This window comes from Papilio machaon, chromosome 4 (assembly GCF_912999745.1).
Source record: "Papilio machaon chromosome 4, ilPapMach1.1, whole genome shotgun sequence".
In the NCBI taxonomy this organism is placed as follows: domain Eukaryota; kingdom Metazoa; phylum Arthropoda; class Insecta; order Lepidoptera; family Papilionidae; genus Papilio; species Papilio machaon.
Window position 1 is genome coordinate 743,895 of NC_059989.1, and position 22,884 is coordinate 766,778.

General features: G+C 33.8%; 1 protein-coding gene across 4 annotated transcripts in view; it reads left to right on the forward strand.

The window, feature by feature from the left end:
• Positions 1–22,884, forward strand: part of LOC106718984 (disintegrin and metalloproteinase domain-containing protein 11) — a 111,847-nt gene that overhangs the window by 35,224 nt on the left and 53,739 nt on the right. For all 4 annotated transcript variants that reach the window (XM_045686914.1, XM_045686915.1, XM_045686916.1 and 1 more), the window contains exon 4: positions 13,928–13,997. In XM_045686914.1, the coding sequence (XP_045542870.1) occupies positions 13,928–13,997 (70 nt within the window). The remainder of the gene's footprint in view (positions 1–13,927; positions 13,998–22,884) is intronic.

A 22,884-nucleotide genomic window follows, 5' to 3' on the forward strand; every position in this document is an offset into this window, starting at 1 on the left:
TCGTACTCGTAAATAACGCCAATTTCATATGTAAGGACCTAATATATGAATGTTCTTTTTTACACCATCATGTCTACCCCAAAGAACTATCTTTTTTCATTGAATGTCTTTTTTTAATCGTCCGTTAATGATCTAGTCCATCAACGCGTCAAAGGTTGGCAAGTCACTGGTAATTGTTTTCTTCATTACCAGTGTTCGGGTCTATATTTATTGTAAATTGTCAGCCCTGCTTATGAATTCATTTCATATTTACAAAGAACATTTAATTACGTATCGTCCTTTACGTTTTATGTTTCATCTTTGTAACGAAATACGCTCCTGTGTGTAATCTAATTATTCTTGTTTTACTTCAGTTATACAAAAACTACACAAAGAAAAATAAATTGAAATTGAAAATTAATTTAAAATTAAAATTAATTTTTTTTTTTTACAATTATTGTTTTGTTGATATTACATTTTCGTGTACGTTAAAAAAACCACGAGTTATATTTACAATTTACATTTTATTTAGATTACTCATGAACAAAATGTAAATGTAAACTTGAAAAAAATGTAATTATTTTAAATAAAATTGGATAGTATTAATATAAAAATATTTCACTATATAGGTCGCATTAAAATTACATATTGTTAAATTACGAAAAAATTAAAATCCGAAAATTCGCAAAATTTTCATAGTAGCGTAACCGAAACAGAAAAAGCTACATTCACGTTAAAAACAACTCGACCTACATACGAATCCACGTGCGCCTAGCTTCACGTTGCGAAGCTCTTGCAGACATTAAAAATGCAACAACAACTTTCAAAAGACAATGCCCTGGAAAACTTTATCCGGGACCTAACTAGCAACGGCAAATTAGTTGTACTATGACTAGACAATAGAACATCTTCAATGATAGCGCTTATTTAACAAAGATTTTTTTTAATTCCTAGTCGCTAACATCGTACACGTTGAACTTTTATGTTTTGTAATTCTGTGTGACCAACACCGTTGGTGTTTTTTTATTTGGTGTTTCTTGTCTCATACAAACTGAGATCTTTAGTCTTTGTCTTATTGTTATTTCGTGTAGGTACGCTATTTTGCTTACACATTATAAGACCAAAGAATTTTATGAGCAACTTTAGGCTAACGTTAATTTTATTAATACAGTAGAACTTGGATGAGCGAGAATCCAAGGGACTGCGACATTTTTCTAGCTTATAGAGTCTTTTCTGTTAGCCTAGTTTCTCGCTTATCTAGGTTTTACTGTTACTGTATTTAACATTTTGGCCTTACATCTCATTTAAATATCAAAATTAATTTCGCAGTATTAATTGAGTTCATAATTGTGTTTATTAGTTCGAAATTAAATTACATTTGCCGTACATGTAATTGTAGTATGGCCGCCATTTTAGATAAACTTTAGAGCGAGAGAATTACATTACATTTAATTAAGTAGAAATCCATTGCGAGGCATACGTCAACAAACAAATGAAATCGGGCTTTTTAAAAGTTATACAAAACTAGCTTTTACCTGCGACTCCGTCCGCGCGGTATAAAAAAAATGTACACAAGATAAAAAGTTCCTATGTCCGTCTCCTAGTTCTAAGCTACCTCCCCATCAATTTTCAGCTAAATCAGTGCGACCGATCTTGAGTTATAAATAGTGTAACTAATACGACTTTCTTTTATATATATAGATAAGATGAATAGGAAATTAAAAAATAGTCACAGGGAAATTAAAACTAAATCAAAAACAAAACAAAGAAGTGATTAATGAAAATATAGGAACAAACATGAAACGGCTAAGTTTGAACAAACAAAGAGAAAAACTAAAGCGGATAAGACGCTTCATTATTCACGTCTTCCTTCCACGGAAGTTGATGAAAACACGAACAGGCTATACGGACTGCCAATGAAAGGCAAATTTGTAGATACTCTTAACATAAAAAGAAATATCTCGTAGAAACTGGGTAGCTGTTTTTGAAATTGTAAATGGAAATAAAATACAACAGCCATCATGTTTATCTGAATTGACTTCTTTTAAGTATATCCACACAATCCATCCATACTTTCTTCGATCTTCCCCTACCTTTGTAACCACCACCATTCAATCTTATCACCTCTTATCTATACCATTTACAGTGCGACTTGACCATTGAGAGTCAAAACACTAAAAAGCAAAGCAACTCACATTAGGCAACCCGCTGCTCGTTTGCTCCCGTCTTATCTATATATCGATGCTGGAAAGCGTAAACGCTGTAACCCCGAAAGTATGAACTTTACAGGAGAGCCAAAAAATGATAACTCGTGAGCTGATACGTCTACAAGCATGCGGTATTTAGCAATGTTGTGTAGTTTGTGCTAACCTATAATAAAATCATTATCGTTTGATAATGGTTGAAATTATTATCGTGTGAAAAACATATTCGCGATTTCAAGGGTTACAGCGTTTATGCTTTCCAGCGTCAATATAAAAGAAAGTCGTGTTAGTTACACTATTTATAACTCAAGGTCGGTCGAATTGATTTAGCTGAAAATTGATGGGGAGGTAGCTTAGAACTAGGAGACGGACATAGGAACGTTTTTATCTTGTGTACATTTTTTTTTATTCCGCGCGGACGGAGTCGCAGGTAAAAGCTAGTAAAGAATAAATCCTATTATCAAGTACTTAATTTTGTCATTTTTAGCATAGTATATAGTGTTTTAAACTGTCGTGGTTTACTAATATACTGTTCGTAAGAAATTGGATTGTTACCACAATTAAATTGTTTGAGCTCCTGATATTTCGGTACATATCTGGAACTCAAACAGCTTACAGCAACAGTATATGGTATATATTAATAACACAAACCATACAAGGCTACATGGTACAATTCTGATTGTAAAGCATTATTGCATACCGATGGATGTTAATAAAGCTAACAATAGACTATAGAACAATGGCATTTACAATGAAAATTGACGACTCCGTCACACGAGCGAATTCTCTTTACATTGTATTACATCATTTATAATTTGTCATTGTAGCTAAACTATACTTCCACTGATATTGATTGAACTCTGTTCGATTTATGAATATAGGAATGGCATTACATTTGACTGAATAGAATTGGTTGAAGATTTGGAATAAATCCAAACACAAAGTTCCAAAATCATTCTTTAACTTAGACTGTTAAATAAAGTAGCAGGAGTTACTTATTTGAATTTACTCAACTCATACATTTAAGTAGGAAATGCTTACCTTAAACAAATTAATAATATGTAGGTAAGACCTATTAATAGAACCTTCTTACACTGCTGAGACCCTTTCTTAAAAGTCGTAATTACAAATCTTATATATAAAATCCTCGTGTCGAGGTGTTTGTGGTTAAACTTCTCCGAAACGGCTTGACTGATTCTCATGAAATTTTGTGAGCATATTAAGTAGGTCTGAGAATCGGCCAACATCTATTTTTCATACCCCTATTAAGTTTTTTTTAACTGCGCGCGGACGGAGTCGCGGGCGACAGCTAGTCTTATATATAAAATTTCCATCTCAAATGTTAGTTACCGTACTCCTCCGAAACGGCTTGACCGATAATTACGAAATTTTATATTCATATTCAGTAGGTCTGAGAATCGGCTACTATCTATTTTTCATACCGCTATTAAGTTTTTTTTAACTGCGAGCGGACGGAGTCGCGGGCGACTGCTAGTTATGTTATAAAAACAGTGTAAAAAAAATTGAAGTTTTCAATATACATCTTTAAGCAAAAATTGTAGCACGAATCTGTGTAAATCGATCATTAGCGTCGTTCAGCAATCATAAAAGTATTACATAACGACAACAGATTTCTGGCGCGCCGTAAAACGTTCAAAAAAAGAACGCGTCGTCTATTTAGTCCCAAGTTGGGCGCCAAACGCAATTATGTAAAGCTCGCCTGAGAAGGCTCCATGCGCTTATCCAATTTGCCGAGGAAATTCACCGTATCCCTTTATAAACCTCGTATCAACCTAAAACCATAATGTTACAATGTTATTTCTTTTAACTAGGCATGTATTTTTTATCAAAAGTACTTTTACATCCACGGATTAAAAAAATTCACAATTAATAGGGTTGGTTTTATGAGTTTTAAGGTTATCCTTAATACCCAGAACCATGTTATACTTTCTATGGTTTGTTTTAAACTTGTCGACTCCAAATAAAAATCTCCACTCTACTCGGTTCTGTGCCATTTCGACCCAGATTTGGACTCTATGATTTTAGGTCTTTCTCTCCCCTTTTTTATTGGTGGCCAGGTCTCTTCTGAGATATCTTGAAAATAAGCAATTACTTTTCACCCACTATCTTGTTATAAATGGACGTAGAAAACCTTAGAGCTTGAATGTTACGTCTACATCAACATTTAGTGCTTTGAACTACGAGTGAGATGCTTATTTGTTTTTATTTTTTAAAAAAGGAATTGTCCTAGACAATATATTTCTGACATATTGTTTCATATATATGAACATGCCAGTACCATCTGAGATGAAATTTATAGTTAGCTCATGCATACAGATGTCAACTGAGGAGCATGTTTGAACTGTGATACATAATTCAGAAGGCACGTGTTACCTATGTAATAAACATGCGACTATCAGATTCCGTTATAACTTTGTTCTCAACGAACTCAATCTTTGCACATGTATTATAACATCAAACGAAACAGGAATTACTTTGTTCTCATTTATTTATCGTGTTTGTTTTCAATACTGCACAAGTTTTGTATAATTGTGTCTATATCTAGTTGTGTGGTAGTGACTAAAACATGTGAATTTCACCGTTAAAATCAATATTTGATCCTTTTTGATTACTTCCTTTACAGAGTACAAATATTATTCGATCACTCTCTAAACAACAGATCAGTTTTTGATTGATGTTGTGATCTTTGGATCAGTTTTAAGCTAAATAAAATGAACACGTTAAAAATACTTCGGATAAAAAAGTTGATTTCAAAGTTAAGTAAATGATGTAGGTCGATAGATAGTGCGTACACTTAAATACTCTGTACTTTCCGATATCTCTGAATGTATGTAGATATTTTCATGACAATTTGTATTCCAGATGTATTCGATCGTTGAACATTGTTATAGTAATCTGAACACGAGGCGGCAGGAGGGTGGCTTAGGGATACGCCTTCCCGTTGACTTTACGCGTCATCGAGTTTCATATGCGTTACTTTTTTCTGTTACTCCAAGACTCTAGGGATATGAAACTGGTGTTTTTGCTTTAAAATACATAATATAAACACACATATACATAAATACATAACACATAATATCACTAGTAGTAAAACGAAACTTTAATGGATATATTTATGGATGTGAAAGAAAATAAAGAGTACTTGTTGTTATTAAGGTGCTGAAATCATGCATTGGTATTTATTTCAAATAAAATCTTCGCTGATTCTTAAATAATAGGCGTAATTTAACGTAGAATTTGTTTATTTTACTCCATGCTGTAAATAAAAATAAACTTTTTTTTTTATATTACAGTGAAATTGCATACATTTTATAATTAAAATGTTTGATTTTTAAGCCATTGAAAGGTTGAAATGTTAAATTAAATACATAGATTAGTGCGTTGGCCGCCAAATCCCATGAGCGTGGCGATACATTGTAATCCATTTGTCAACGGCACTCGCCGCTTTTCCCTGACAAATTTAATACAACTTTAAACTGTATATTTCGAAAACAGTAACGAAATTTATAGTGTTCACAATGAGATTATCGATAATTAATCCATTAAAGTTGTAAAACGCGAGTTTGGTAATTCGCATTTCTTTTCAATTAAAAGTTGAATTGGTTACCAGATAATTTGCGTCCGTTTTCTTACTTTAACACTCATTTAGTGTAGATTTGTAACCTACAAAAAATTGTCTGTCTTTGTGTAGCAGTAAGACTTCTAGTAAAGTTCAGTGACATATTAGAAATAAGAAGAAGGGTTGCCGTTGTTGGAGTGATGTTGAGGGAATTACTGCGCAGTGAGCCGACGGTAAATCAGCGCTGACAGCACCACTTAGAGACGTGAGCCACAACATTTATCACCGCGGCCGTGATTCCGTTTACTTTACCTGTATGGATTTCACTTATTGCTTTGATTGTTACTTTACATACAAGTTATTATTTTATAAAGCTGAATTTGTCTTGTTGAAGAAAAATATGAATAAAAAACGGAGTGTTAAGAAAAAATTATTGGAACGAAGTTCCTTATCGCGCGTTGTGAAAGGGGGCTAGACGGAAAAAATTCTTACGAAAAGTTGTCACGACACTTTTTGCTATATCACCATGGCAACGACGTGACAATATATAACGAAAATTCATAGAAATAAAATGTACTTCTTGTGAAGACTTAAGTTTTTTATTCATAGAATAAACATTGGTTCCTTCACTAATTAATAGAAAGGAACTTCGTTCCATCCGGGTGTCCCTTGACACCTCTCAAGTTTTTTTATTTTAATTATAGCAATCTAGTAGTCAATATTGAGATGTGATCAAATCCTATGAATCTAAAAATCTTACAAACCAAAAAATATTCAAAAAGCCTCATTCCATTAATATTTTATTTTCTACATCGAAGTTAACAATTTAAAATAATACTAAGGTCATTTTTTAAGTAATATTAAAAAAAATTTGCAAGAAAACTGAACAATACGCAGCTGCAAAATGCGCAAATAGAAAATATAAAAACGCGGCAACACGAAAACCGAACAAAACTAACACACGAACACTCAGTACATTTCTAGTGTACGACAAACATGGGCTGAATCCTAGACGTCACGACAGAGGACAACCATCGTTTTAAACTTTTAGGAACTTCCTTCAAACGCAACAGCAAAAAATAAAAGAGTCTTTTAATGGAAACGTATGGAAAAAATAATTTGTGATTTTTTTTTCGAATATTCTTCACGTCCAGTTATATTATTAACGAGAAAATTAGAGTTTAGTTATGATAATCGAGTACGTACGTATTGCATTTATATGAATTGCCAGCATTACTTACCCGTTCTTTCTTTCTTTCTTTATATGTATAACATCTACGTAACATTTACTTGATAAATGTTAGTGCCATGGATTCTCTTTTATGCGCGTTATCTTATCGTGATAACCATTGTCCAAGTGTCTCCTGACTTGCGTTTTCTTGACAATCCGACAATCCGTAAATCGCATGGTGAACCTAACGTTGCATTCAACCCGCGAGTTTTAATGAATAATATATTGTTGGGCGAGAATAAAACCGCGCGTTCCTCGACAGCCCTCAACACCCCTCGACCTCCCTCGCATGTCCCCCGCTCAGCATAGTCTTCCCCCGTCTGCCGCTCCCCGTATTGTCTTGCTAATGCACCGTGCACTTCGGAATGAGGCACGGTGAGAGGCGAGCACCTGCTTGTAATGGCGGCTTAAATAAGCTCACACTGTTTATATTCAAAAACATATTCATCTTCCAGTACTATTGGCGTAGTATGTGTCTCTTACGGCTGTTAAACATGTATATGGCTTGCTCATATTATTCTGTTTCAAATTGAATTTTTTAACCTTGCCCTTTTTCCTACTCATCTTCTATATTTATGCGTATCGTATTTCACGCAATCCATCAATATTTTCTTCAACCTATCACCAAATTCAATCTCTCATTTCAATTACCTTCTTGTTTATGTGCTTATCATCTCTCCGTATAATGTATCCATACCGCGCCTAGTAAACTTTATTATGCAGCAGCGATCAGGCGTAAAATACACCAAATAATCTCATTCTTATCTTACTAATATTAAAAATGCGAAAATTTAAATGGATGGATGGATGGATGGATGGATATTCGTTTAATATATCTCCGGAACGGCTCAATGCAATTTGACACATATGTAGTTAAAACATAGGAATCTTCTTTAAGTAATACATTAGGCTACTTACTAAGTTTAATTCCGCGCGAACGGAGTCGCGGGCGACAGTTAGCTTTGACGTTATTGACGATGACGATAAGAAGGAGATTGTCGCAAATATTAAAGCTAAGCTCATAGAATAAAATAAGTTAATGTATTTGTTAAGATTCATGTAATAATACTGCTACAATCTTATAAGGTAACTATTTGATTCATCTTCCAATAGATGGCCACTAGTGTACGTTAAACTTCTTCATGAAGTATCTAATGTTTCAAAAAATTAGTGATAACAATAATAATTATATTATGCTGCAAGCGTACGAGTATTAAATGTATCTCTTTCCTTATTATTTTCGCGATTCCTTACTTGCATCAAAAGGAACGCATCGCATACGAAATTCAAACTCGACTCGCGTTCCGTTTCACAACTTCTTATTTTCTGCATAACTCGCAGTTAAGTTTCGTATCGTATGCACGAAGCAAATATTATTAAATGAGAAGAAAATGGAATGCACATACTCGTTGCCTTTTGCAGAGTTTTCATTACAAATAAATTTAACGACGAACTGAAAACTTATTTTGTAGTTCTCATTATTGTTGTAATGTATATATGTTTAATTTGTATTCAGAAACAATTTTGATATTTATAATTAACTAGCTGTCGGCCGCGACTCCGTCCGCGCGGATTTATTAACTTGATTAGCTTATGCGTTCTTCCAGACTATATTCTACATCGGTGCCAAATTTTATCAAATCCATTGAGCCGTTCTGGAGATACCTTCAAACATCAATCCATCCATCCATCTAAATATTCCCATTTATAATACTAGTAAGATTAAAAAAGGAACCATTATTTTTCCTTCATATTCAGTTAAAATTATAATTGTGATAATGATAAATTGGTCCAACTGACTGGAGGGTTACGTTCTGTAGTTTAAACGTTTTTACTTATTTAAAAGAGAGATTCTGGTTCTACCCCGGGATATCATATTAATACAGTAAGCAGTTAATTGGTATTTTAAATCAACTATTACGTGTTAAACTTATAGAATAGACGTTAATTAGTTGACTTACTTTTCTATATTATAAGGTGCCAATAGACCGTGCGCCGAAATAGCGAAGTGACCGTTGCCCGTGGACTTCTGCAATTGTAGATACGTTGCCACACAAAAATAGGATATGCCCTCCTCCGCCAAATCCAGTTCCACTTCACATCACTTCCTTACAAGAAAAGGATGAGAAAGGAACGTGGACTAAAATTAGGCTACCGGTACGCACACTCATCAAACGAAACGCGGAATTTCTTCCTCTTCACGCCTGTCTTCTGTGTGGTCATGGTATTTCACCGGTCGACTCGACCAATTCGTGCATCCAACAAATATAGTTGCGGAATCTACCACTATTAAAAGTACTTTTAGTTTAAACTGGGCAAGACATTGAAAGCGGGTGTGCGGCAATTATAACTGACCTGATAATTAAACCGCGTCCGATTGCGGCCGCGGCGGCTGACTCAGCACAAACGTTTGTATAACCTTAATGATACTGTATTGGATTTATGCCAGATATTGAGATTCAATAATTGCATAGTTGTTGCAGCATTCATCACAATTGTTTTAATAAGTTTATTGAAATTTTACGATTAGGAAATCAAAAAAAACATATAATTGGTGTAGACTTTTAAATTTGAAGAGTTTTCCGCGTTTATTATGGTGTTACGAAGTACTTTTCTAACTTTACTTTTACATAAATAAAAAAAATATAAATCAAAACAACGTAATAACCAAACAATTATGTATGCTTTCTCTCTCTATCTCTCTCTTTCACGATAATCTTATCTCTCTTCCAAGGTTTCATTCAATGTTAGAGCTTGAATTTATCAGTTACTAGCTCTTACCCGCGACTCCGTTCGCGCGGAATAAAAAATAGAAGCGGGGTAAAAATTATCCTATGTCCGTTTCCTGGTTCTAAGCTACCTGCCCACCAATTTTCAGTCAAATCGATTCAGCCGTTCTTGAGTTATAAATAGTGTAACTAACACGACTTTCTTTTATATATATAGATAATAGCGCTTTAATCGCAACATAGTTTACTTATTACTTTTAGAAAACAATGTACAAAATATTGCGTTTTACGCGTGTTAGCACTTTCGTCCAATAACATTAACATCTGAAATGTTCAGTCACGCACATTTAGAACGTACGTTATTGATTACAGTATCACTTGTGTCCAGAAAATCACGTCTGAAAACATCGGATATATTAATCTTGAAAGAAAAATCAGTATTTCGAAGTAGATTACATATTTCCTCATCGCTTTATTCAAGTCCGAAGTAAATAGTTCATCTTGTCTCATTATTATCTTTATTATAATCCACTAACTTTTGTCCGCGACCTCGTTCGCAAAAATAAACTTAATTAGTCAAGTGTTCTTCTGGTCTATGTCCAACATCAATGCCAAATTTCATCGTGATCCGTTGAGCCGTTCTGGAAACACTTTCTTACAAACATCCATACACTTTCGCATTTAGTAAGATAGTACGTTTTAATAAAACAAAATTTAGTCTTATAATGTTGGCCAGTATTAATATTTTTTTGAGTTCCTATTAAATAGTTTTAACCATAAAATATCTTTCGAGTTCCTTTTTCTTGTTCCTCGATTACGATAAAATTCACTATAAAAGAAAACACGCTCGAAAGTTTTAAAACTCGAGAATTTCTGGTATGCCTCACTTCTTTTACAAGTTTCTCAACATTACATGAATTGCATTGAGCGGAGGGATAAGGTTCTAATTGATTGGAGCGCCTACATTCATTTGACTTCTAAACTAGTGATTACTTAAAGGAATTGCATTGAATAGATGTTTTTCAATCGCGAGTCAAAGATTTTCTTGTGCCAGTAGTTTTTAAACTATCGCGTATCTTCAACCAACTGTATAGTTATGTTGTAACAGTTTTAGACGCCAGCACAACAACATTTGTTTGCACGAATTCGACGCCTCGACCGATGCAATACCACGACCACACAGAAGATAGGCGGGAAGTGGAAGTAAGTCCGCGTATAATCTAATGAGTGTGGTGCCGGAGGCCTAATTTTATTCCCTTCCCACCTTTTCCTTATAAGGAATGAATGGGAAGGGGAAGTGTATTGGAGTAGGGAAAATACTCTCTTTCTGTGCATCTCCTCCTCCGTCGATTAAAGGTCATATAAAGTCAATATAACCTGCATTTGTAGATGTCTATGGGCAGCTTGCTCGTTTGCCACCAAATAATATAAAAAACATATGTTTTTTTTCTTTCGGATAGATGTATGAAAAAGAAAATACTGGCTTCTAATCTTAAATGGATAGAAAGGCGCGGCTGAAGGAAACATGTAATGACGTCACATAAACGTGTAACAATAACAACAGCACTTATTTCTATAGTTTTTATTTTTATTTCAGTGTGAGAAATTATTATAAGCAGTATGTGGTACACTTGACAGCAACGTCTGCGTCGTCATCGCCTAATTACCTTTGTAATTAATCAATTTAACTAGCCATTAGTTGGCGTACATTATTACAGTTGTTGCTGTTATGTAATTACCAATCATTTCTCAATTGTATTATAATTCCTCGCAAAAGCAGGCAACGCATCTGCGGGTCATCTGGTATTGCAGATGTCCATGGGCGTCGATGAATACCTTGGTGTTCCCGCTGCTCGTTTGCCCCCTTCTATTTAAAAAAAAAAACTAAAAAGATACGAAATAGTTACGTTACATGTATACGCTTTTTGATGTATTCTAATATTTTCGAAATGTCATTCACAATATTTACTTCTTTTTTTTTTTAATTTCAGTTATATATGCGTTGAACAATTATTTCCAGTCTAACCCATCCTATCTCTTTAATTATGACCTAAACTATAATGTCAATTAAAAACATTCACATTCGATGGCTCACAAGAATAAGGGCCAATGTGCAAATTGACAACTTTTCAGAAGAGGCTCTCAAAATTTCAACCATATAAGAAAAGATGCCACATGGGTCCTTTTACTTCAGCAAAAAAAAAACACGTTTACACCTGTAAATGTGTATTTGTGTATAGTGCATGTTGTTAACTGAACTAAGAAGAAGGTTTTAACATAAAAAAGTAAAAATCATAAATTTGTTACTTTGGCCCTTATACATAAGACTCATCGTTTTATTGTTTGTAAAGAAATAACAAATACACATCTAGAAAATTAACACATTACACCCTGTTTAACATATCCCTTTATTCGTATCTGAGATGACTTGATTATCATACTAAGTGCTTACCTCAGCGCGAATTAACATAGATTCTTGTTGTCTCCAGAATACTTCCTACTTCCAATTTACGCAAACGATGGTACGTTTGCTTTTAGAGAAATTATCTTAATTATAATGCGAGCGTCGTTGGGATTAAGATGCCTCTGATTGTGTATACATTTAAAGTTATTTATTCAAATAACTTCACAAGATCATGTTTGTTTGATCTGATTTTTTTTAAAACTGACTATGGGTCAAATATTCTAATAGCTATTCACTCAGAGTCGTTTAAAGATAACCTTTAGTGTAGATTGTGTAAGAAAACTCTTCTACTAAAGTGACCACCTAAGTGTGTTTGTCAGTCTAATTTCGATTTATTTGAATTAGAATTGCTTTTTGTTGCCTATAACCTACGTGATACCGAGATTTCAGGTTTAATTATGTACGTAAAGGTTTTACATATATCTCTAATGAATATGTAGCAGGCAGTTTGTAAAGCTCTTTCATATTCATGTATGTCTATGTCAGGTTTATTTTAAACACAGAAATGTTATGTTTAACATAAAAAATCCAAAATATTTATATTCGTGACTTGCGTTTCAGAACGTATTTATTTAACCATTAGCTGTCGTCCGCGACTCTATCCGTACGGAATAAAAAAAACTTAATTAGTAGCCTATGTGTTCTTCCACACTATGTTCTATATCCATGCCAAATTTCATCCAGATCCGTTGATGCATTCCGGAGATACCTTCAAACAAACCAACATCCATATATCCATTCATCTAAACTTTCGCATTTATAATAAAGTTAGAAGTAAGATTAACGGTCACCTGAGCCTTCGTGACCGTAAGTAGACTATAATATGCCCACGTGCCATCAAAATCGGTCCAGCCGTTCCACAGATTACCAGGAACAAATGCAGCGTTGCAGATAGACTTAGAGACAGGCGGACAACTTAAAAAAAAACGATTTTTTGTTATCAACTACGAAACATCATGTCTATGAAATAAATGCATATTTTTTCCGATTTTACATACTAACACTAATATTTTATTAATATGTGTAGATTGTTTTTGACGTTAAAAGTTATTATGGCGGTATTCCCAAACCAGTACAACTTAGGGTCCTTCAAGAAGCGAGCATATGTCTTTCTTAAAGGCCGGCAACGCATCTGCAGTTCCTCTAGTGTTGCGGATGTCCGTAGGCGTCGATGATCAACTTGCTGTTCCCGCCGCTCGTTTGCCCCCTTCTACAACAAAAAGTTATTACGTAATTGTTCTTGCTTCGGGAAAAAAAATTGTTGTCATATTTTTAAAAAAAAATCACGTGCAATACAAAAAGACTATTTCACTATGTTAGCAATTATAGTTTGTCAAAGATTTATTCTCCGGTTCAATTTTCTCTCAAATCTATACGCAATTGGAATGAACACAGGCGTGAATATTTGTTCGCTCGCGAACATTGGCACGGTTTCAATGCGGGACCGAACGTATGCCACATTTTATGAATATAATATTCCGTTATAAAAAAGGTCTGTCTATTTTTACCGCTCTACGTCTGCTTTACTTGCCATTTCATTAAACGGTCTATTTGTCGCAAATTAATTCGAGGAAAGTTAATCAAATTCGTTAGACTGTCCTTAAATTTAGCTTCTAAATTATTTGAATACATTTTTTCGTGTATTTTTTTGGTTTCATTAATTTCCTTTTAAGAAGATAAATTATAAAGCTTGAAAATAAATTGTACATTAATTTCACATTTGTGTTTTTTTCTTTTCAGGCAATTGCTTGCACCAAATTTGAAACAAACCCAGTACTTAGCAAATGGGGCTGAAAGCGAAGTAAGAACGGTAAGTTATTGACTCTTTACTACATACTAGATTTTACCCGCGACTCCGTCCGCGCGTAATAAAAATATAAATAGAAAACTTGGTAAATATTATCCTATGTCCGTTTCCTGGTTCTAAGCTACCTGCCCACAAATTTTCAGTCAAATCGATTCAGCCGTTCTTGAGTTATAAATAGTGTAACTAACACGACTTTCTTTTATATATATAGACTAGCTTTTACCCGCGACTCCGTCCGCGCGGAATAAAAAATAGAAAACGGGGTAAAAATTATCCTATGTCCTTTTCCTGGTTCTAAGCTACCTACCCACCAATTTTCAGTCAAATCGATTCAGCCGTTCTTGAGTTATAAATAGTGTAACTAACACGACTTTCTTTTATATATATATAGACTAGCTTTTTCCCGCGACTCCGTCCGCGCGGAATAAAAAATAGAAAACGGGGTAAAAATTATCCTATGTCCTATTCCTGGTTCTAAGCTACCTGCTCACCAATTTTCAGTCAAATCGATTCAGCCGTTCTTGAGTTATAAATGGTGTAACTAACACAACTTTCTTTTATATATATAGATTAGGTAATTGAAGACATCTATTAAATATAGTCCAACGTACATATTTACTGTTGGTTTCTGAGACCAAAATCTTGGTACGTGTAAACGTCATCCCTGTCATTATCTTTGACAAAACAGAGATAACGGTATTTTCTAAACGAGGCTTTTGGTATCAAAAACCCACGAATAGTACGAGTACTTCACAACTTGTTACTACTCAAGTTTGACTCGACTCTATTTGAAATGACATCTTCGAACATCGCCGCTACTTATTTTGATTAAACTGTTTAGAAAAACAAATAATCTTTATGTCCGCTCTATAATTAATTTATTTTAATCTCTTTAAGGTATCAAAATGAACTTTTGAATTTATTATTACTACAACTTGATGCCACTTGTAAATTTATCGTAACAACTTGTTTAAATATACAACTAGAAAACTATTGAAGTTTTACAACATTCAACTTGAAAGCCTTCGTTGCAGTAACTGGTAAAGTTTTAATTGTCGGCAATGAAACAGACGGTTGCATCGGAAGATTAAGTAGCCGTCTGATTTAACACTTTGTTACAGTGAGGCGGCTACTTTGAATTCCCTTTTATTTAATAGCGGTCTTACTCGGATTTGCTTTGATATTTATTTATTTAACTGTGTAAAACAATATTTAATAACTTATTTTAGTCAGGAATAACTTTTGTATTGTTAATTTAGACTTCTCTAGTGAGGTTTTAACGGTGGAAAACGCCAGCAATAACTGTTGCACGAATGGGCCGGCTCGCCCGGTACAATACCCCGATCACACAGAAGTTGTGAGGTGAAAAGCGTGAAGTGGAAATAATTCCGCGTTTAGTCTGATGCGTGTCAATTCTTCTAGTCCTCTTTCCCTTCCCTCCCTTATACGTGGGACACTCAGAAAGTTTTGCGACTCTAAAAAAAAATGTTCTATAGGTAAATATATTTTTATTACATCTTTTCAAAGGACTCTTCACTAGCCTCTATACAAAGTTTCATGCGACTGAACCAGTTTTCGAAACACTTTTTCCAGTCCGCCGCAGACACCTCGTTTACAGCCTGCTCCAACGCTGAGAGCGCATCATCCGGCGACGAAAATTGAATCCCTTTGAGTTGATTTTTTATTTTTGGGAATAAGAAGAAGTCACACGGTGCTAGGTTAGGGCTGTAAGAAGGGTAACCCAGGAGTTTGACCGGTGTGCTGTCTAGGAAGTCCCTCATTTTGATTGCGGTGTGGGCGGGCGCATTATCGCGGTGGAGCAGTAGCGCGCGGAGACCTGTGTTTGGTCGCTTGTTGCTCACGGCAGAGAAAACTTCTGCCAAGTATTTGGTAGTATACCATTCGGCGTAAATGGTTCTTTGATTTCGTAAAGGAATTGACACCAAGTAGCCAGTCAATTTGAAAAAAATCACGATCAAAATCTTCCCTCCGCTTCTAGGTCGCTTTACTTTGGTAGGCGTCGATTCGTTTTGAAACACCCTAACCGTCGACTGGCGTTTTGTTTCTGGATCGAATTGATAAATCCAGGATTCATCACCTTTAACGATGTCGTAAACACGCCGAGACTAGCCTGCTTCAAATTTGTCTATCATATCATGGCACCAATCCACCCTTGCCTGCTTTTGAACATCGGTGAGGTTGTGCGGCACCCTGCGTGAAACTATGCTCTGCACCCGTAGATGCACGTGTAGAAACTCGCTAAGGCTTCCTGATCCAATCTGCAGTATATGCTGAATCTCTTGATATGTAATTCGTCTATTGTCTTGGACCAAATTTTTCAGTGCTAGCACGTCTCCTTCCGTAACAGCCGTCAAAGGGCGACCACTTCTTTCTTCATCCCCCAAAGTTAGTCGACCTCGCTTAAATTCATTATATCAACGATACACGGTTGCCTTAGAAGGGCCTTCATCCAATAATACCATTTGAAGTCTATCGTACGATTCGTCCGGTTTCAGGCGACATTTAAAATCGTAAAAAATCATAGCGCGAAAATGATCTCGACGCAAATCCATTTTTCAATGAGACACGGTAATTTTAATAAGCTCGCAGAAAATGTGTAGGGTAGTTTTGAATTTAGAACGTACCTATTTGTACTTATAACTAATCATATTTTTAAATAAATTATAACAGACCAGTCTCTCATACATAAAAACTTTTTTTCGCAATACTTTCTGAGTGACCTGGTAAGTATGGGAAGCATAGGAAGGGGAAATATTATATTTCTCCGCGTCTCCTCCTCCGTCACTTAAAGGTAGGTAACGCATCTGCAATAGCAACGTCGAAATGGCAGGAATAGGCTGCATTTAGTAAATAAAAAAAATATATATAATTCCTCGAAAGTCGTATAAAGCACGTTTTACTAGCGTTTAAGTCTTTCAACGAATTCGTTTTAGGGAATTTCCATTTTGCGTACAACGAATATTGAATTTTAAACAGATGCCGAGGACTAGGGCTTCTTTATTCAGACAATATTTGAATACAATCAGTATGATTGGTGATTCTTTTATATTTATTTAGGACTTTTTGAATGATTTCAATAATTTCTCTATTTTTTAATCATAATCAGAATAATTGGAATTAATTTAATTGTAGCAATTTAAAAAATAGTTAAGGTTAATTGTACTTAAATTGTTTTACTACTTTGTAGCGTTTAGAAAAAACAGCGCCATCTGTTATGCAGTAGTGCCTTATTTATGGTCTGCTCTAACAAGATAGGGCATTAAGAATTTACTATTGTAAGTAGTTCTAGAAAGATAATAATTCTCTTTTTTCTATGGATAAACTTTTTCTCGAGTCGTTTAGTTTAAGAGCAAGTGTAGTATTTCGCATTTAATATTAAACTTATTTCTCTTACAACGTCGACATCTTTGAAACTTTCTTTAATGAAAATAGACCAAGAACTTAATAATAATTTTCACCAGACATAACCTAAAAATAATTTAAAAAACGAGGAACCCGACTGACTGAGGCTCTAATAGCGCCATCTGTCTGCTTTTTAAACAAAGATCAAACATTATAATTTTACTTATTTAAAACTAAATAAACTGTAATGTTATTTTTAACACTTTTTTTACTGTAGATTATAACTGAAAAAGTCGACAAAAAGATATAAACAACGATAAAAAGTTACAGATAGTGAAATTTGAACTCGTTCCTACAAAGATTTTTCTAATATTTCATCTGTCACGTTCACTACATATGTTTTGTGGCGATGTAATATACCCAATGTAATGTAATATGACAATTCAGGGAAGAAGACGATTCGTATGACACATCAATTGACAAGATCAGTTCAGTCGTTTAGGCCCTAGGTCTAGGTGGTCGCAACGGAATTATACAAATCTACTACTTTTACAGTCGCGTAAATCATTCGGGTAAAACGGATTACAAGAAAAATTATCGACTATTATAAATATATTAACATTCATAAATTTAAAAAAAAACTTGTGAGCCGTCATGGGACGCCTGCCAGATGTGAAACATCGTGTGTGTACAAGTAATATGCATAAAATATTAAATATTATCAAAATAATATATATATATATATATATATACCTTAGTATAGCGTGGCGACTCGTCGCCACGGTAAGCGTCGCCACGCCAACAATTCGGTTTACAAGTAGGCCTATAGATATTTCACATCAAAAGATTTTCTTTTCCTTTCAAAATAAAAAAGAATTATTAATTGCTCACGTAACCGAATATCGTTCTCAGTACGGACCGTATTCGAATTCTCAGCAATTAGAATCGTTCGCTTCTGCATTCTTCTTGTGTGACGTTTTTCCTTCTGCGATCCGACTGGACGGAGGGATTTAATTGCTTTTTATATTGCAACACACGTGACACGCTTATTACGTCGGAATAATTCTGCAAACGAGCGTCATAAAAATTATTGAATTAAAAATAATTGGGATGTACTTGTTTCGTTTGAATTTATTAGTTTCATATGATATTTGTTATATTTTTTCTATTAAGCTAATAGATTTTTTACATGTAAAAATATATTTTGTCACTTCGAGTTAAAATTAACTATAAACAACGCCATCTTTCGTCAAATAGAAACATTTAGAAATGCACATTTTATTTATAAATATTAAACTGGTTTTAATAAAAAATTATAACAGTTAGTTGGTATTTTCAATTCTATTTTATTTTTTTGATTTCTCGAATCTAGAATTAAATTTAAATAAACTCGGATCAAATTATACTTCTAAAGACGTTTAAGTCTGCAAAGAAATGTTCTGAACGACATTGGCTTTGTAGCCATTTGTACTAAGCGAAACATGAATTTTAAATAAGCTCGTTTTATTCAAATACAATTTGTGTTCCATACAATATTTATTTAGAACAATTCGTTTGTATCAGTTCAATTCGTTTTCTTAAAAAAAAAAAACCGTACTGATTCATTTCTACACATTATTCTTTATTATTTTTCTCTTAACAATAATACGATACATAAATTCAAAATATAGATTAAATTAAATGCTCATAGTAAATCAAATGTAATTATAAAATACATTTCAAACTCAAAGATTTTTGAATTAAATTCCATGTTTTATTTTCTGTAACAAAACATTCGAGTACAATATTCTATGAAAACTACAACATAAATGTGAGCAGTTCACAAATCCTTAGAATCCAGCTTTGAATCGAGCGCGGCCCAACACCGCGTCTCCTTTTATCCTTCACTTTATTTACAAACATTTCTACTATTGGAGGATCAGTCTCTTGTCCATTGGCTGTGTCGGATTCAGAAACTTGTGTAACAATAGCAATTTTTATGATATAATAAATATTTAACAGTTTAAAAATCTATCACAGTACATTCGGTCGACTTTATGTGAGGAAAACTTAGAATTGTTTTGACGACCTGTTTTAATGTTCGGACGCTTTGTCTTTGTACCTGAGCAACAATCTTGTTATCTACTATAGTGGATCGTAGACGTAGTGAGATTTATTAGTTAAGACAGGTCGATTTGGCTGAAACAGGTTGTGACGTCTAGACAGATCCCATCCGAACTTTTAATTGACCAATACCGATTTCGGAAGTTCAATGAAATTAACTGAGACCCTTGCAGCGGCCACTTCAAAGTTTGCTCGATTTATTTGGAAGATTTATTAATCGACTGCGATTTAATCACGGCTAAAGTGTTTTGGGATGTTTATCTACGAAAGATTTATTACTTGAGAATCGGAATAAACTCTTAAGAATAATATTTAGGTACATTATTTTTATGGTTAATGCTCAAGCGCTTTAATTATTAAATCTCTATTGTGTAATTTGGATGGTAAAATAACTGAATGACGTATAAAATACAATTTATAAAAATGTAAACAAAAACGGTTTTTAATAGTTATAACTAATCTGCGATGTGTTTTGAAACTTATCTTTGACCAACAATAATAACAACCTAATCATTGACTTCAATGCGTAGTAAGATTTCTAAATTTATTCAAAGCTCCCTTGCTCTGGCGTTCTTCATTTCACATTGAGACACGAAAACAAACGAATCAATAGTTTCGTTCGTATCTAAACTACAACTATGAATATTTCTAGTACATTAAACGTTGTGTCGACATACATTGAGTACTATGAAAATAAATGTAGCTGAAATGATCTCTAACATGGCGTCAATGTACTATACTTCAATTTTTAAATCATTCTATTTTCGAAAAACATTTCCATTTATTATTTTCCGTTGAGCAAATTAGATTGGTTGACAATTGGATATATAAGCAAAAAAAAAAAAACTAAGACACAGTATTATTATTTTTTGATTTGGACAAACATAATTGGTAAAATTCACGAGTTTTTTTCCTTTAAATTATTCGTCAGTACATAATAGTTTATCTTATAATACCTTATTTGTTGGCAAAGCACTATACGGTAAAGTTTAAATATCCAAATGCATTAACCTACTGAAGTGAGTTTAACCACTTGTGAGGAGATAGGTTAGGTAGTCGCTAGATCGATAAACCGAACTCGTCTGTTTGACCAGCACAAGTTTAATTAAACTCCTACACCCCTCACTTTTAATTGCAGTAATCTGTTGTTTTGTGATGAAAATAAAATAAATATCCTGTGACTTTTTTATACCCTTTTTTACATATGTCGAGATAAACTGTCCGGTGATCCCAAATTTATTTTGGAATAATTTGAATGCCGTCGGAATAATTATAAAACATACTACTTAGATTGTAGAAAGGAAGTTATTTACAGACTTTAATCGTAAACAAACATTCCAATTAAATTTATCTTTAATAGGTATCGTTATAGAATAGGAAAAAACAAGAGATGAATCAGTGCCATTGCATGAGCTACGCGCTATTTCCGTGTGAATTTCCTGAGGGCTAGAGATTATCAGCAACGCCCAGTAGTCCTAGTTGATCGTTTGTCATAAGAGGTAGCGATAGCGATTATAGAAAATGTTAAAACAATTATACGTTTAGTAATTTAAATATATTTAATATGTTATGTTGATTATTTTTGTCAATTTCCAAAATATAAACGCTATTAATTATATTTCAAAATATTTTCCAAAGGCTTTCAAATTTTGAAATCATCCTGAATTTAATAAATAACTTAACATAATAGTATTAATTTAAATAAGTTAAAGTGTTAAGCTGAAACTTAAAAATAAAACAGTCGTAAAAAGAAATTGAATTTTAACTTACTCAAAATTTATTTGAGTAAGAAGATATACTTCAGGTAACAATATATTAACTATACAATATCGATTTAAAATTGGACCATATGTTAAATGTTCTGAGGAGAAACGAGGCAGAAAGTCATTCGAGTACCACTCGCACTATGCAAACGTTCGAGATAAAGTAGTAGGGGTCGCCGTAAAGCAATATCGGGGCTGACTAGGGTTGGCAAATCAACGCACCATCTCTTGGAAGATACTGTTCTCTAGGTCTAGTCCAAATAAAACTAGTAAAATCGGAATTTAATTATTAATTCGGACAATTTTCTGATCTTTCGTATTAGTTTTAGTGCCGTAATATGTCATGAGTGTAAACAACCAAGCGATTAGTACAGTACCAACAACAAACTTGAAGGAACAAATTCATTAATTTGTGTTGATATTTTAAGAGCGAATTTTAAATCCATAAGTATTTCGAAAACAATATTTAACTACATAGATATCTTACTAATATTATAAATGCGCAAGTTGGGATGGATGGATGTTTGTTTGAAAGTATCTCCAGAACGGCTAAACGGATCTTGATGAAATTTAGCACAGATGTAGAACATAGTCTGGAAGAATACATAGGCCACTGATTAGGTTTTTTTTAATTCTGCGCAAATGGAGTCGCAGGCAACAACTAGTACTCTTATAAATTATCGTGGGTCATACTGTAAAACTGATGTAACCTTAACAAGTTTGATCTTACTGAAATCCAGCATGAATTGACACACTTTGATGGTTGGATCGAAATAAATTGCTCGGATGGGAAGAGATGAGACTTAGTCGTAGGGTGGAGGTAAAGGCGGAGGCGGTCCGGGGGGCAGAGGGAATTCAAATTGGATTGAAGGAAGTTTAGATTAGATTGAATTTTCTGCCACCTTGTTTAATTTGTTAAGGGCGAAGACATTTGTAAGAAAAATCGATTAATGCTCGTCATCAAATTAATACTCATCGACTAGTTATTTTTTTATTTCATGCCATAATCGTAAATGATAAAAATCTAATTATTAGCAAAGCACTGGAGTGTACCATTTTAATCAAATAATTTTTCAGACTCGCCCTCAAAATTTCAGCACGTAATGTTAAAAAATAACTGGTATCACAAGTTTTCTATTAAATTAAATCTTCACACGTGTACTGAATTTAAACACAGTAACATTTCCGGAATTACATCTACAATTTAACAACGCGAGAAACAAACAACATTAAATTCAAACACATCTCTGAGCACAACAAGACGCGTATCGAGGTAACCATACACCTAGTCATTAATTCCATCAAATCAAACTACTTAAGGAGAAGCTCGCATCGTATTAAGTTCATCCCCAGACGTTTGTAAACTGATCAATTGTAACGACTGATACTTAATCAAATACGTCAAAGCATAATTACACATTTCATTTATACTTTACTTAAATTTATTTTAATTTAAATTAACTTATTTACTTTTATTTTATACTAGCTATTACCCGCGACTCTGTCCGCGCGGAATAAAAAAAATGCACACAAGATAAAATAATTCCTATGTCCGTCTCCTAGTTCTAAGCTACCTCCGCATCAATTTTCAGCTATATCAGTTCGACCGATCTTGAGTTATAAATAGTGTAACTAACATGACTTTCTTTTATTTATATAGA